The sequence below is a fragment of the Taeniopygia guttata genome, chromosome 4 (genome assembly GCF_048771995.1).
Source record: "Taeniopygia guttata chromosome 4, bTaeGut7.mat, whole genome shotgun sequence".
Lineage (NCBI taxonomy): Eukaryota > Metazoa > Chordata > Aves > Passeriformes > Estrildidae > Taeniopygia > Taeniopygia guttata.
Genome location: NC_133028.1, coordinates 57915567 through 57933236, shown reverse-complemented (window position 1 = coordinate 57933236; position 17670 = coordinate 57915567). Strand labels below are relative to the sequence as shown.

At 41.8% G+C, this 17670-nt stretch overlaps 1 protein-coding gene and 1 long non-coding RNA gene across 11 annotated transcripts in view; one reads left to right on the top strand and one right to left on the bottom strand.

Annotated features, from left to right (window-relative positions):
• Positions 1–5222, top strand: part of ZNF827 (zinc finger protein 827) — a 100279-nt gene extending 95057 nt beyond the window's left edge. For 4 of the 10 annotated variants that reach the window (XR_003960136.4, XR_012055760.1, XM_030271871.4 and 1 more), the window contains one exon: positions 1130–1214. Coding sequence is in view for 3 of the 10 variants with exons in the window: in XM_072928698.1 (XP_072784799.1) it covers positions 1130–1937 (808 nt within the window). In the remaining 7 variants the exon portion in view is untranslated. Of the gene's footprint in view, positions 1–697 lie in introns of all 10 variants that reach the window. The other 6 variants (XR_003960134.4, XR_012055758.1, XM_072928699.1 and 3 more) reach the window with 3 other exon arrangements.
• Positions 2197–8789, bottom strand: LOC115495057 (uncharacterized). The gene is made up of 2 exons (XR_012055761.1): positions 8503–8789; positions 2197–7806 (listed from the first exon to the last, which is right to left on the bottom strand). It is a non-coding gene; the product is annotated as an uncharacterized lncRNA (long non-coding RNA).
• Positions 8790–17670: the final 8881 nt, after the last annotated feature.

Here is a 17670-nt window from a genome sequence, read left to right as displayed (position 1 = left end):
AAACAAGCTTAGGGAGAGAGAGAATCTCAGCTTAGAAATTATCCAAAATTACCTGCTAAACAGTGAATGTTGATGTGTGGCAGCTAGGGATGTTGGAAGACAGCAGCCAGCTGCCTTAGCTGTAAGTTTTTATCCAGCCCTGCTCTCTGAGCTCACCAGTTCCATGTGGAAGCTGTGTGCTTGGTTCAGTACAGCAGAAACCCTTGGCAGGGAGCTGTCCCCACCAACTTCCTCTCAGCTGCACCAAGCAACAGTGGGTGTGTTTTGGGTTTGGTGGGTGGCCAGGCTTGTTCAGCATGCAGCTCAGGCTTCTTTCCAAACTTTCATGATTCCCTCCTCTACCCTTCTCAGCCTCTCCTGGCTCAGGAACTGGGGTGAGGCCCTTTGCCATGTCCACCCCAGGCCGGATGCTTGCTGCTGTGAATAAGAAGAACCCACATCCTGTTCCTACACAGGAGCAATTCCTGCCATGGCAGAGGCAGCTGTAGGCAAACACTGCCAAGCACACACCCCTTTCAGCATGGCTAGCTCATCTCCCAGAAATGGGAGTCCCTACAAATCATCCTAACAGCCTGGCTTTCAGCTGCTCCTAGCAGGATACCCAGCAAGCTTATTGTTCATGGTCACATAAAAGGGAATTCCTAAGCTTTTGCTGTACATGTGGTATTACAAGTTTATTCCATCTTTACTTAAACAGCTGGTTTTATACTCATCTGTAAACATTCACTTTAAACCACTTCTTAATGGAAAAAATGACCAAAGTGACTTCGTGCAAACACTAGGAATCGTTACACAAAGTACCTGTGCATCAGTCACCCACCCTGCACTCCCCGGCCTGCTTTGGGGGAAGACCCCATCAAGGTAAGCCAGAAGGTTAAAGGGATGCTCCTTCAGAGCAAATCAATGTTTTTCTAGGAATGCCATTAAATGGGCAAACCTCCTTTAAGTAAAGATGTGTCGAGGTGAATCAGATATTGGAAAGAGGCTTCACAGGGAGAACTGAGTGCCTTTTTCTCCTCCTTAGTAGGTCAGAAAGGGGCTGAGTGCCAGGGTTAAATCAGGAAGGCAGGTCTGCCAGACGAGTGATTCCTCTTTTCTTTATCCCTGCCCTTCCTTGCTGTGTTGCCAGGTGCCCGTTCTGCATCTACTCCACGAACCGCCCCGCAGCCATGGAGTGCCACCTGAAGACTCACTACAAGATGGAGTACAAGTGTCGGATCTGCCAAACAGTGAAAGCCAACCAGCTGGAGCTGGAGATGCACATCCGAGAGCACCGCCTTGGCAACCATTACAAGTGTGACCAGTGTGGCTACCTGTCCAAGACGGCCAACAAGCTGATCGAGCACGTGCGTGTCCACACCGGCGAGCGCCCTTTTCACTGTGACCAGTGCAGCTACAGCTGCAAACGCAAAGACAATCTCAACTTGCACAAGAAACTGAAGCACGCTCCACGCCAGACCTTCAGCTGTGACGAGTGCCTGTTCAAGACTACCCACCCTTTTGTCTTCAGCCGCCACGTGAAGAAGCACCAGAACGGGGACTGCTCTGAAGAGGAGAAGAAGGGCCAGTATTCAACCTCCAAGGAAGCCAGTCCGCTCCTACCAGTGATCAGCTCCAGGAACCTTCTGTCACCCTTCTCAGTTATGTCTGCCTCCCAGGCTCTGCAAACAGTAGCTATGTCAGCTGCACAAGGCAGCGGGGCAGAGCCAAACTTGGCAGTGAAAACCTTGGCCATCAATGGCACTTCCCTGTGCTTTGATAAATACTGGAACTCAGAGTTTGCCCACCTTATTCCTTTAACAATGTTTTTCCCCAAAAACCACTATGATCTCACATTCCATCCACCCAGACCTCAGACTGCACCGGGGGGTGCCTCTTCACCTAAACACTCCTTCCTTGCCTACCTTGGACTAACAGAAAGGGCAGAAACTGTCTGAGGGCAGTTGCATTCTGTACCAAAAATCCCTCAACAAACCCAGCAGGTTACACATTGCTGCAAAACGTAGCCCCGAGAGGTAACGAACACTTGTACTATATCATTAGTAAGGTTTAGCAAATGGCTCTGTGTGTATACTTATTGCATTGACATGAAAGCTGCTTTATTAAATCTCCAAGAGGTGACCTACTGCATACTTCTACCTTCAGAGGCATGTTCCCAGTACTCTTATCTAAGAAACTATTTTGTCTTGTTAAGCTAAAAAAAAAAAAAAAAAAAAGAGTGTCCTTATTGGCAATCAGCACTTGTAAGATGACATATTGATGCATTTTATTTTTGGGCTTTGTGTGCGTGCAGGTGCGTGGAAGAGAGGCTGCCTGTAGTGTGCCATGACATTGCTTTTGCACATCCCTTGGATTCGCTTCTTTAATCATCCTTCTTTTCCCCTTTCCACACCCTCACTCCCTGCCTTCCCCCTGCCTGCCCCTGAACTGTGGAGCAGTTCAGGAGCAATGTTTGGGGTGGGGCAGGTGGAGAACTGGTGTATTCTTTCAGTGCTGTTTGCAGCTTCCTTTAGTTGTTTGATGCCTTGTATTCAGTTGTTAAGGTTTGAGGCTTTGGGGTAGAACTGGTGAGGAAAAGAAGTTGCTTTCAGCATTGCAGGATGAGAGCATGACAATGAAAAGTGTGTGTATATCCACACACATGCTGTGTGCAGCCTACACACCCACACAGCAGGCCCAATTCTCTGCTTTTACACAGGTGTGACAAACACCTGCCCCTGGGCCACAGCATACATCTTTTGTTTTAAAAGGGCATATAAATATTATATATATACTGTATTATGCAGTGGTTACCTTTTACTTTGCAGGAACAACTTGTATAACTAGAATTCTATGGTGGAAAAAAAATCCAACAAGGGGATTTTAAAAAGGGTATGGATAAATTCTGGGTATAAATACTCAGACTAAAAAAAAAAAGGCAGTTTTGCACAGTGCTTTAGTCTTGCACTAGTTTGTTTCTCACTTGCAAAAAAAAAAAAAAAAAGAAAAAAACAAATTTTGGGCTGAAGTTAATAAGATTGTTTATTTGAAAAGGTACCAGTAACTTCTTTGAAATATAAAGCTATAAAAAGATGCTTTTGGAATCATAAAGTTCTCTTTTATACCCTCAGTATTTCAATTGTACTTGCAAATTTGACAGTCCTCTCGCTCCCCTCCATGTCATCAGTAATACTTTATTCCTTTCTGTTGATGGCAGATAGAGTGTGTCCTGCTAGGAAGATAACGTTGTACTTATTTAATGCTCCTACTTGTGCTCATTAAAATGATATGTTATATGTAGCACTTTATTGCAGGAAGAAGTGAATGCAGATTGGTTGTATAACCTTTGTTAATCTCAAAATGCCAAGAGTGATCTTAATGCAAGAGAAGCTAACCCACTGTTAATTGATTTTTGTTCCTTAGACAACTTAATATATTGTGAAGAAAGACTGGGATTAAAAGCACTCTGTTTTACAATTGGAAGTATAAAAAGTGAAGCATTTCAAAATGATCATATGATGTACAGGAATGCCTTCATTCTGAATTATTGTTTTCCATGGTGTCTCTTGGATTTGGATCTGGCTGTCCTTTACCAGCTATTAGAAGTGTCTGACCTAGCTTTTGCCACAGTCCCCTCCCTGTCCCTTGGCCAAGCCACTGTAGGAGGTGCCCTGAGTCACATCTTTCATGCTATCTACCCACCCTCATGCTTTCCTGAAGGAACTTCCTCTACACGTTGTTGTGGGATGGGGGAATCCAACCAGCCCAGCAGGAAAGCATTTCTTGTCCACAAGGGCTCTTAGCCATATGGACAAGTAGAAATGTAACTCCATCTTCATTAGTTCTTAAATTAAGCTTGTGTAGAAAGACTTTCTGGATGCAAAACTTGCATCACTTTAACCCATTTGCAAGATTCCTACATTTGTTTTGTATTGAGATGGCCAAACATTCTCCACTGTCATGACCAAATACTTCCTGTATGTGGAGGACATCCTAATCTGCACACTCCTGTTACCATACTGGAAGCTAGTTACAAGGGGGAAATATCCAAAATCACAGCAGGTTATCATTTGGCATTATTAATTACAGGACAGAGAAGTCTCACCATTTGTTTACATTCCAGCAGACAGTTTTGGTTCTAATGAGCACTTGGCAGTTCTGTCTACGCAGTGAGGAAAACCCATCTGCTCCAAACTGCGTGTAAACCTGTCAACAACTTACCCAACTCAGGGCCCTGCTCTCCACGCTTTACTCCATCAGAGCTCCTTCTCACACCTCCCTGGGAGTACAGACAAAATAGAAAACACTGTGTTGGGAAGTACTCAGAGCATAAAATAGTTACTATCTTGACAGCATGAAATCTGCACTCTGTATCCAGCAGCTCTACCAGTTCTGTAAAACACGCTCCACACGCACATCTCTGACCACACCACAGAAAACCAAACACTCCCAAATCAAAAAGCTTGTTTTTCACACCAACTACAGGTAAAGTACAGCTGTCCAGGAGGAAGAAGAAGGAGGAATGTTATATAGTCGGCCACTGTATCTAAACCAATTGGCAGCTTAAGTGGGGCTGTGACTTCCAAGAATGAGCTGCCCACATGCGACTGCTATGTGATTTTGACCATGTTCCACTGCACCAGTATCTGACCTGGCAATGTTTAGTGTACCTGGGAAATTTGTTTAGCACTTTGGAAAGGATAAATTCATCCTTTCTGGCAAGTTATATAAGTTTTCTCTGTAAGGAAAAGTGTGTTAGGAGGTTTTTATTTTTTTAAGAAAAAAAAAATACCCTATTTATCAGAGCTCTTGCATATGAAAATAATTTGTTTGCAGTTCAAGACTAAAGACAGGAATGTTCTCCAGAGGTTCCCCCTACTGATTAATGACCAACAGTTCTGATAAATTCCCCCACCATAAAGGTAATTTCATACTGGTTTTCACTATGCATTCTTTAATGAAAGCTGGAATGTTTTTCCATTCAGTAATTCAGTTAAAGTTCTCAGCACTTTTTTCTTTCTTCTTTTTTTTTTTACTTGTTGTATTATGTTCAAATATCATTCTGTCAAGGTTTGTGTACATTAATAAAAATTTGTATTGTATAAAGCTTTTTGCATTATAAGGCTGTACAGGGTCATTTTGACAGTAACTGGTATATTTCTTTGCATTTTATGTTGCATTGCCAATTTCTAGTGTATCCAGTTTGGAAGTACAATATACTCTAATTAAAAAGGTTGGCTATATTCTGGTTTCTTTTGGTTTTCCTTCCTCTCTTTTTTTTACCTTAACTATATTTAGAGTTGATTTGGAGGGAGGGGGAAAGGATTCTCCTACAAGACAAGATAACGTCTTTACTTTTTTTCTTCTTATCAGTGATATTAATCTTCAATTTTGAAATTGTAAAGGAAAGCTGTGTCTCTTACTCCTGATGAGGAAATATAGCAAATAGTCCGAGGACAGCTCCAGGACTTCACTCTGTGGGCTTGTAGCAACCCTCCAGGTCAGTTCTGCAAGGGGGATAATTCCTCTTCTGCGCACTCTGTCCTTCCTTCAGTCACGCATTTCAAAAAAATCAGATCCTTAAGCAGTAGTTTGGTGGGCTTGCTCTTGCTTGGAAGGAGACGAAACGAAGTCAAGGAAATTTCATTAAAGATGAGCTAAGCAGTGAGTGAAAAAACACGGTGCACTAAAACGCTGTCATGAAAATAATTTATTTTTAATTGTAAAAATATTGTCAGCATTTTAGAAAAACCTGTTATTTAACCAGAGATTATTGGAACATTTAAAATGCACAGAGGACACTAAAGACGGAAACCCTAAGAGCAGACAATTTCCAAGAAGCAAAGGTACTATTGACTACACTGAACAAGAAAAGATACTCAACATCCTCAAAGAAAGTTAGACTACTTAAACACTAACCAAAGAAAGAAAATAATCTGTGTGTTCATTAAATAAGAATTATCCTCAGATATATTAGTGTTAACACTAAATACATGTGGACTGCCTTTTTCTTGCAGTTAGGGCAGTGCTAATGTCTGCTCAACTGAAAAAACTTCTTACATTATTTCTACTCTCCTGAGATGTGAATACTAATTTTCAGGGCCTTTATCAGTACCTTGTACAGGTTGCTGGCTGTTGGAATGCACTGCTCCTCTTCTGCTGCTGACTCTTTAGCTGAAAGAAAAGCTTTGACACAGAGTTGGTAAGTGATGGTGTGTCTCTCTCTTCCTGCCCACATTGTACCTCTAATAGAAAATATACAAGAGACTCTCTGTGGAGTTTTTTTTGCACTAGACATTAATAGTTATCCTAGCAATTAAAAGGCAATCATGCAAATCATACCCATAGCAGCTGTGGATGCTCCATCCCTGTAAATGTTCAAGGCCAGCCTGGTGGGGACTCTGAACAATCTGGTCCAGCAGAAGGTGTCCCTGTCCGTGGCAGGAGGGTTGGAACTGAATGACTTTAAGATCCCTTCCAGTGCAAACCATTCTGTGATACTATGAAAAAGTGGCTTAATTGTTTAAATAAGTTCTAAATCACTAAAACCAGACTGAAGAATTACTTAAAATAAGCTGGGAGGGCCCTGAATTATCTTACTGAATTATCCCGACTGCCAGTCTCAACCAAAACATGAACTGCCTGCAATCAGCCCCTGTAGCTTTAGTCTGACAGAAAACCCCTGTGTTCCCCCAAACAGGGGTATTAGTGTGACATGCCCTTTGCAGCAGGAGGCTATAACAGCCTTGTAGGCCTGCATGATTTTAATCAACTCAAATTTCCCGAGTCTGTATTTTCTGATAATATTCCAATAATGATGTTTGATTACAGAAAACAGCTCCAGTTGTGTAGTGACTCTCAGGAAAACAAGAAGTGTCCTGTTTTCATTCTGAATCTATGTACATTTTTAACCTATGTTTAGAAAAATAAGCCTAAAATTGTCTTTTTTTTCATAGTTATTTCTTACAATCCCACACATGCCATAGTCATCATGAGCCTAGCAGAACAAGGCTTTAAGAGAGAATTTACTGGAGGGGAAAAAAAAGCCAAACCAAACTAAAACAACAAACCTGCAATTTTCTGTAACTCTCCACTGTTGAGAGGGCTTCTCTACAGTGGAGGGGATGGCATCATTTATGCAGAGCCATGTTTTAAGATCCTTGTTGTGTTAAAAATACATCAGTTATGCTCCTAACAGACGGACATCTGCATTATATCACCCACCATCTTATCTGCTGCTAATTGGCCTCCTTGTTGACAAGTCTTAGCAGCAAGGTTAAGTGCTGGCTGTAAAAACAATGTAGCCTCTTGCCCGAGGGGTCAGAGCTCAGGCAGACTGTGCTGGAGCCTCCATGGCCTCTTTCCCTGCTATATATTTTCTGGGAGCTAATAAAACACCAGGGCAATCACTCCTGCCTGGAGTCTGCCAGCCACCACAGTGTCTGTGAAGCTGCAGCAAATGGAACATCATCTCCCCAGTGCAGAGCACTCAAGGAGTCTGCAAAGGAAAAAGGCATCTTCTCTTGCACCAAAGTTTTAAAAACTCCCTGAGATGCAATTTAAAAATCCATGAACTAACAGTAACCTTGAACATGGGGCAGCTGATGCCTCAATGTCCAGCACAGCCCTTGGAAAAGGGATGGGGCACACCTTGACTGAATTCACAGGTTCCATTTGAACCAAATACTGGGATTTTACCTGGCTGCTGGGCTCCTTGCAGAGCTCTTGGGAACATCCTAGAAAGCCATTCCAGGTGGATGCCAGGCAGTACCTCAGGAATGCAGCTGCTGGACTTCCACATGGGCACAACAACTGACTTTGACCAACCTGGCAGGGGTTTGATTTACATGTATGACAAGGAAAGGGAAAGGGAAGGAAACTAAGAGCTGGAATTGAGCAGTGGCAGTGGTAGGGGAACACACTGACTGGAAATGTTTCATTAAGGAAAAAAAAAAAAAAAAAGAAAAAGAAAAAGAAAAAGAAAAAGAAAAAGAAAAAGAAAAAGAAAAAGAAAAAGAAAAAGAAAAAGAAAAAGAAAAAGAAAAAGAAAAAGAAAAAGAAAAAGAAAAAGAAAAAGAAAAAGAAAAAGAAAGCACCCCCCCCCCCCAAAAAAAAAACAAAAAAAAAAACCCAAAAAAAACCAAAAAAAAAACCAAACCAACAACTGTACAGGAGAAGAACAGAGCATCAAGTGATAGTATGGCACTATTTTTGCAGCCTGTGGCAGCCTGTTTCTCTATTTAAAATGGAGAAGGGTTTCCATGCTTGGTTTTGCTTGGGGTTTTTTTTGCTTTGTTTTGGTTTTCTTCATAATTGTTCTGTTTCCCTACACCTTAATCATGATATTAAAATCAACATATGGCACAACTCTAAAAAAAAAAGTTAGCACCCCCCAGTTTTATTTCCAGTTTAGGCTATAAATAATTTTTAAAAACTTCAAATTTCTGTAGTAGAAATTCCTCTTCTGTTTGCATTTAGTTCTGCTCTACTTTACTTTTCAGATCTCTAGTTTCTATCACTTACCTTTCTTTTTCCAGCACTTCTCAGACAACATTTCACTGGAAGTGTAAACCTTGGATTGTAACTCTTCTGGGAATGTGCCTGTTTAAAAAAAGAAGAGAAAAATGTTCTCTCGCTGAGCCCCTAGACCTTCATGCCAATGTTTGCAACACAGCCTAAAGTGACCAAACCCAAAAATAGGCCTTGCTTCCTGGCTGGTCAACAAAGCATCAAATACTTTCTGATTCAAATACTTTCTGATTCTTTCCCTGCTATTTAAGCCTGGAGTGTTCATTCACAAGCCAGGCCAAAGAATCTGATTTTTAAGAGATTTACCAGAAAGCCAGTTGAGAGGGTCAAAGCCCCAACTAAAGTGCTCACATATGGGTGGGTAGGACTCTGGAGCCATAGATGATAGACTGCATCAATGAACAGGAGCAGGTTTCTCCCAGTTTGCTCTCACTGCCTCAAGTTGCCACAAATTACCACTTGAGCCTGGTCTAGGCCCTGCTCTGGGCTCAAACCAGCAAAACAAATTAAATCAAACTAAGTATCCATGTCTGGTATTCCTTGACTGCAGGGATTAACACTTCCCTGGCATCCAGGCTTCCAGTACATAGTGTGCAGCTGCATTCCAGCAGAGTTAGAAGCAGGGCTTGTTTTAACAATAAAAAGCATTGGATCTTTCTTTCCTGAAACTGAGAAAAACATTTTAAATGGGACGGCAATGTAAGTAAAGATAAATAGTTGCAGGAAAGCTCCTTCCATCAGCAGGGTTCTGAAGCAATATGAATACATTGGTGGCTGTCACTCATGCCAGTGACACTTTTTAAATGTACCAGAATAGCTCTATTCACAGGTGTTACCAGAGCAATGCCCACTTGCACACTGAATATTTAGTAAGCAAGCATTAAGACTTCGTGTTTTCATACTTAGCTCCCTATTTTAATGCAGTATTAAGTTCTGCATACCCAGAACTTAATGAAAAGATCTAAATATAATGTCAGTGTGATTTAAAAATATGCACTGCCTCTTTTAAGTTGACGTTTCAATTAAAAATAAATAAGATCCATTTATATGGTGATACTGTGATAAGATGGCATCAGTCAAGTTTCATTCCTACTCAAAGTGACAGATTTCTCTAAGTCAGAGCCAGGAAATTCAGTCCTCCAGCAACTCCAACCAGAAAAATATAACTGAGGGTGAATTTAAGTACTTCACAAAAATTTGGGTATCATGTTTCAAGGATAAATGTATTTCATTTCACAGACTCCTATAATCATTAAGGTGGGAAAAGACCTCCAAGGCCTTTCTTTTATTACTAATGAATTTATTTAGTCACTTTTTTATTATCTTTCACAGGGAAGGCCAGATTGAGTTGCAGCTGAGCTTTCACCTTTCTAATTTTGTCTCTACATGACCTAATGACATCGTTGTACTTTTCCTGAGTTGTCTGCCTCTTCTTCTAAAGGTCGGAAATTATTTTTCTTCCCCAAGTTCACCAAAAGCTCCCTATGCAGCCAGGTCAGTCTTCTTCCCCATCTTCACACTGTTACTATCCTGAGGTTAGTCTATTAAAACTGATAACTGCACTCAACTTTTCTTTTTGCCATTCAGCCCAAGTCACATGAGTGTTATCATTAGGTTTTTTTTGTCACCTAATCAATAGCTTGTCAAGACCCAGGCCCTTATTTGGTGGCAGAGATTTCAAGAATCCTCCACATTTAGAGAGCCAAAAGAAAACCTATGGGGTACAGTTTTGCAGTGCTCAGAAAATCTGCTTCCCATTGAACTTTTTCAGTTTCTTGGGCTAGTTCTAAGAGACGAACTGAGACAACTCAATAGTAGCAACCAGATATAAATAAAAAGATCACCCAAAACTGTCACTAGCAGCCAAGAGGCCAGGACCCTGAAATGTCTCGTGAGAAAGTTTCCTAACCCGCCAGAAGCTTCCATGGCTCAAAGCTTGCTCTTGGCACTGCCAGATGACCAGGGACTGCCTCCTCCCATGTCATCTGCCAGTTCATGACAGGCCAAAAACTCAGAAGAAATCCCTTAGCTCTGCAGCTCTTTCTAGAAACCTCAACAAGCCAGGCTACTTACCTTTGACTCCTCTGAGATCTGCTGTCTGTATGTATGTTGACATTGAATTCACTGTGCAAACACCGAAAGCCAGAGAATTTCCACCCCAGCAGAAGTGCACAGACCTGCTCTCCTCTTGCTCTGCTCTTGCAGAGGGCAGACTGCTTATTGTAACGAGTTGCAGTGTCATAGCAAACTCAAATCAATTATCTTGCTTCCAATGTAAAACTGCAAAAGTTCCTCGCATCATCTCATCACAAGCTTTCTGAAAGGGACTTTCTGAAGACTCTTTTCCTGCTAACAAAAAAGAAAAAAAAGCTTACCCAGGAACACAATTAATATTGTCAGTCAAGCCAAGTGAAATCTGATATCTTACACCATCCCAAGGATGCATTCAACCTGAATTCTGACGGTATCTTTGTTTACCCTGTCCCTCCTGGCTATAAAGGGGAAAGCCAGCAAAGAAAGCTACCCTCAAGGAAAGATACCCTCCCACCTCTTCCAAAGATCTTTGAAAGGTCTCCCAGCAAGGTGAGAGAACACAGGGAAACCTTCCAGCTACAGACAGAGACTGCTGCTAAGTGCAGGGGAAAAGTCTCACCCTCTCCGACTCCAGCAGGCAATCTGTCCTGGGCAGAGGACAGAGAGGACAGCAGCCTGTCCTCACACCACCCATCTGCCCAGCCCTACAGATCTTGGGGGGGTTCTTGGCAATTAGCACAGTTTCTCTTGCTAATGGACAATCAAGAATGTGCCAGACTCTATCCAGTCTTCAGCTCATTACAGGGAGGAGCTGAGACTGGCAATAAAACTCTCCAGGAATGGAGAGGCAGGAGATCCAGACTCTAATCAAGACCTGTTGGAGGGTCCTGAAACCAACCCTTTCTCACCAGCAAGATCAATATGGCTGTGCCATGACAGGCCTGCAGGTTTTTTTGGACATGAGAGGAATCAGAAAACAGATTAATGCAGTTTAACTAGGAAATGGGTAATACATCCTCCATGTCTCATAGGTTGGCCATGAAGACAAGCAATTGTTTTTTTTTCTTAATTTATAAGGCATGGGGGTTAACCCTGAGGTACTTCAGTTCCAAATGTGGTTCTTTTTTCCTGATAATGATGAGACAGAACAATGTAATTCAAACCCACATCCCGAAAAGGTGAACAGCAGCCTGCCATACCAAGTGCTCAGGGCACCTGCCACCAATGATCTACTCCCTCCCTTGAACAAAGAATGTCAGAAGATGAACACCTTCTTTAAGTAATTCCACTTCCTCATCCCCTGCCTGCACATCTTGGTTTGTTTGTGCTCATATCACCACATACACCTTCAACTATTCAGGATCTCTTAAATTCATAACACAAATTAACATAATTACACTACATACCATCCTGCAGTAACTTTTTTGACACATCAAAAACAATATTTTCATTTTTTGCAGGAAAAAAACTGTAGACAACTCATGTCAGCAGCCAGATAAAAACAAACCAGTCTTTCTGAACAAAAGCTGCTCTTTCTAGAGAGTTGGGGTCATTCATTATCTCCAGCTTTAATGAACTGCAGACTCCTCAGCTTTTGGGAAATACAATTTGACAGTTTGTAGAGGAAGATTGATTTTATTTATACACATCTATAAATAAAGGCTCCATACTGTGGCATCAGCCAGTCAGATGCACGATACAATTTCAGCATCTCTTGAAGAGAAACAGCCTGGATTTTGAGCAAGGGACTATAGTGTGGATCATTTTCTAACTCCAGATGAAAAATGCATTTTCCCTCATCTAGCAGTGGTAAAGAGGGCTGCACCTGTGAGGTGCCCCTGCCAGCATTGACCTGTCAGCCTAGAAAGGGGTCTGCCAGCCTTTGCTAAACAACTCACAAGACAGAGATGCAAAGATACAGAGAAGAAAGAAATGAGAGAGAAGTGCTTTGCAAAAGCAGGACTTTGCCCTTAGTAACTAAAGGTAGCATGGATTTCAACCCAGCTCTAGCAGCTTTCCATCTACAGGGAGAAATAAGGAAAAGGAGAACAATACACAATACAATTTATTGTGTGAATTATACAAATACACCTTCATAAAAATCTAAAAGCGTGAGCATGCGCAAAAGAAAGCTTTGAGAAATGGATAGTTATAGCAAGGCCATACCACATAAACAAAAGATATCCAGGAAAAAAAAAAAAAGGTGTTTGTGAGATGATCCAGGTAGATTTTAATCTGTTTGGGCTACAGAAAACAGGTTTCCTGACTAAGAGAATGCCTTGAACTACTTAATCACAAACAGGCCTCTTCAAAAAAGTTATTCCCTTAAAGCTATTTACACAACAATTGCAACTCCTTACTTTCCCAGTTATGCTTCTTCTCCAGCAACGAAACATTTTATATCCTCAGTAGCTCTTGCCTGTTGCAAAGCAGTGAAAAAACCCTTGCCAAAAAGACTCAGAAATGCAGAACCCTGAAGGAAATGAGACCTGAGACATCTGATTTAAGACTCTACTCACAATTTTTTTTTCCCCTGGTTCCGAGTAGCCCAATATGCTTCTGAAGGACCATGGGACCATGGAGCAGTTTGACACATTGAGGAGAGGGGGAAAAAAAAGATGGTAACAAGTGGTTGTTCTTTTTACCTCAGCTGTAAATCTGTGCACAACACCCAGGGCACAGCATCAATTCCAAACAAGAGCAGGCAGATATACAACGTGCTGCTTGCCCCGATCAAGCCACAGAGCAGCACAAAAAAAAAAAAAAAAAAAAAAGGCTCTCTAGCAAGACATAAAAATACTCAAATCCATTGTAAGCAGTTCAGTTTTGAGGAGGTTTAAACTCTCCTGACTCCAAAAAAACAACACCGCTACCTAGACAGAGTAAGCCCACCCACAGTCCCAAACAGAATTCCTATAGCAGATGCAAATTTCAGCTGGTAATGTGAGCATTTTTAAGGAGCAGTGTGGTGCAAGAAGGCTAAAGACTGGGGAAAAAACATACTCAAATCACCTAAAACAGAATCTTTGATAGGGGTAACATGATAGTTATAGTCTGGTAAGTTTTTAGGGAGAATTAAAGAGGCTCTGAGAAAGCACAACTGTCCCCATCTCAACCATCCAGGAATTTTACAGTAGGCAATCTAATCACCAGCACCATGATTGCTTTGCTCTAGGTCCAGCCAATCCAGATGCCACAAAATCCATGGGCTGTTCCATGCCACGCTTGGTGCTTTAGTCCTGTGTGTTTTGACAGGTTTGTACGGGGAAAGTTGAGGACTGAGAGCAACACTCTGAGCTCCGGGAAAGGATTCACACCGTGAAGAACCACAAAACCATTCGATGCCAGAAAATACAAACCTCTCTTTCTACCACAAGAACTCAAGCATGCTCCAGACTCCACACCAAGAACATGAACTGCGACACTCTAGAGAGATCTTTTGTCTCTTTTTTTATAGGATGTTTTACTCGGGCCTCTCTTGAGTTCCCTAGCAGGGAAGGCAGATGTAGTCAAGGCTGAAATTATGTATCCTTTAGCATTTGCCATGAATCATTTGGCCTCAATCACAAGAAGGGGTTTTCATCTCTCTCAGAAAGGGTACATCTGAGAGAGTACATCTGGCTGACTTCATCATCTGCAGGAATGAAAGCAGGATGCCAAATCAAGTACCAAACATCACTCAAACCCACTAAGATTTACAATTCAATCTCTGATCAATCAATTTCAGTTGTGAAAACTCAACTGTTGTTCAAAAAACCAAATCAAAACACACATAGGGGAAAAAAAAAAAGGTAACCAAACTTCAAAAACTCTGAATCCACCAAAAGATAGTTTAAGAGATGAATTAGTAAAACAAGAACAAAACAAAACACGTCACAATTCAGCACAAACAACAAAATAGATAAAGGCAGGGAACATTGACATTGCTTTTTCAAAGCAGTGACTATTATGGCTGGTACCTCTGAGAATGAAACAGAGCAAGCTCTCCAGTGCTTTGACCTCCAGAAGGTCATGTTCACAAGTCAGTGACCTTAACAGCCAAGCTGCCATTCCCAATGCCCACAATAGATCTAATTACTTCAACCAACAAGCATTAAAAGGCACATGCAGCACATAAAGCTCACATTGCTCTGTTAATTCAAATACATGTATCTACAGACACGAAGAGGAGAGAACAGCACCCTTGCCATCTATGGATGCTGCACGTGCTCTGCTTAACTTTCCTTACACATTTTGGCTTCCGCATTTCTTTTCCTGATGTTTCCCTGTTTGGAGACTCTTCACCCAAACTCAAACCCTAATGAGACCGAATAAATTGATTCAATACCTATTTGCATTGTCATTCTTCCCATCATTATTCACTGGAATTCTTCAGACTTGGCTAAGGCAAAATACCATTTTGTTCTTCTTTCAATTGCATGGATCCTGGTGAAAAAATAAACTTGTTTCCTACATAGCACTTTTGAATTTGCTGAATAACCTAGCAGGTCAAATAATTCATTCTGAGAAGAAACAAAATCCTTTAGTAAGTACATTGCTTACGTACACAAGTTCAAGGGGATCAACAGCATTTTATAAAAGTATGAAGTAGAAATCTACAAGATCCAACAACTGCTACCAAATACCCCATCTCCAAGGTCTTTTGAGGTACAGCTGGGACCAAATCTCAGTGAAAACCACTTCACAAGTATCAGCACCCTCTACCCTGTCCCACTGGGTGGGGATGGGTTTGCCTGCCTCCCTGGGAGGCCTAAGGCCATCAGCAAACCTGGCAGCCCTGTGGGCTCCCATCACTGAACCCTAGCTCCTGCACTGCCAGGTATGACTGCCACCAAAATCCCCCGTCACCTCTCTGTTCTCCTCAGGCAGACAGAGCCGTGCTCAGTGGCTTCCAAGGGGCACAGGAGCTGTGCTGACCTGAAAGGTGAGCTGGATATTGCAGTTTAATGTGGCTGCTAATCAGGAGGCTTTTCATGCCTACTTAGTAAATGTCCCTATTTACTTTAAATAAAACTGTTAGAAGAGCCAAGACAAAAGTACCTATCCAGAGTAAAGCAGACAAAACTAACTGTGAAAGTGATCCTGCTGCAGAAAAATATGATGTAGCACATTTTGCAAGGTTGCTAAATTATGTATTACTAAGATTGGCACACAGTCACCTATTAATACACCTAGAGCCCTTTGTTGCCCTATTATAATAACAAACCTGCACTATTTTGGGAAATGACCTTTCTCCACAGCCTGGTGTAGCACGAGCCAGGAACCTCCAGAGCTGTAATTCCAGCTCTACCATTGACTTGCTGCATGGTGAGGGAAAGTTGCTTTAACCTCCCAGGTGCTGTTTCTTTTTCTATAAAGCTGTAGTGACACTGGCCTCCCACTCAGCCCAGTGGAGTGCCTTACTAAGTTCAAATATTTAAGCAGAGCTTTGGGTATGGAAAATGCCAGATCAGTGTGACACATTGCTGCAGCTGCTTAAGGATATTAACAGTGCAGAAATTCAACTGCAGCTGGAAGAACATATTGTGCAGAGCTACAAGGTTCTCTTTTCACAGGTGAGAATTTATAGCCACCAACTTTAAGCTACAAATCACCACCCAGTAACTTGTCAGTGTTTTCAAGCCAGAGTTTCTTTCTCAACTCAAAAGAAAGAAAATCTCAGTGCTTGGTCCTACCTACATAGCAGCAGAATTCAGGGTAATGTTAACAATCCACATAATGGTAAAGGATACACCTAAAATAACAGCATACAGGGACCACAGGATGAGAATTACTGGGACGAGAGCAACACACAGCAGATGCTCAGTTTATGCAGCCTGGGACATTTCAAATGTCAAAAAAGAAAAGCTGGGTTATGGGAAGTTCCAGAGATTGAAAAAATAGAGCAGAGAGAGCGGAGACTGTAACAACATGAGCTCTTTCTCTCTCACTTTAAATAAATAAAAGTCATGACTAAATGAAGTCATTCTGAAAACATGAACTATTTCATATTTCATTTGCTTTGGCAGAATATTCTCAGGCTTAACCCCCTCAAGCTGCACGAACAGGTGGAAAACACTAACAAAATACAGGAATGTGCATAAGCACGCAGTGAAACTATAGGAAGGCTACATTCCCAACTTAGAAAAAAAACCCAAACAGTCACATAATTCTTTTCCAAGGGGCAGAGATCTATTTGTTTTCAACACCTCACTTTTCTCCTGTGTTGTTACAAAAGATACCATCAGTATTTGAGAGTTGTCTAATAACCCTCTAATAATTTAACTAACAGTTTCCAAATAAAATTTACTTTGTGGCTTGAAACCCATCCTGATAGAGGAAATAACATTTCAATTCCATTGTAACTGACATCACAACTCAAATTCCTACATCTGCATCCCTACTTCTTTAGAAATGAAGAGAGTTTCACAGCCTGGAAGATTTAACCTGAAAGCCACACCACCACACCCATATTTACATGAGGAAGTTCCCAGGGTGAGCACTATTCTTCCATCAGGATGATCCTCAAATGCCCTTTAAAAACTCCTTAACTAATATTTAAAAGCCCTTTGCTTTACAGAGAGCAATACATTTGCCATGGAAGTTTAAGCATGACGATTCAAGTTTATAAGGATTAAATTACAGCAGCTATTGAAATCCATGTTTGAATTTAATATTTAATATGTCTATTGACAGATTTCACTTACTCATCCTAAATAACAGTGCCCAGAGACTGCTTTTTCACCTTCTTTGGACTGAACTGTGGCCAAATGTGAGCCCTGAGGTGGTGCACAGGCATCCCCTAAGGCAGCGGTGGTGCGGGCGGGACGAGCGCTGCCATACAGCACCATCTAAGGGCTCTCCATAAGTACTGCTCAGGGGATGTATGGAATGAGACCTATGGATCGGCTCGTGGATGTCCCCAGCCAGCTCCCAGGCACACACCAGTGTCACCACAGCAGAACCCTGGGCAACTGTTTCCTCTCCGAGTTGCTGCCACTGATTCGTCAGGAATCATCTGGAAAACGAAGTTACAAGAAGCTGCCTGAGGAATAATTTTCAGAATAACAAGATTTACCTCTGTCATCAGCAGCACTTTGTTCCTCTCGGTGGCAATCTCTTTGCATGCAGACAAGGTGGTTTATTACT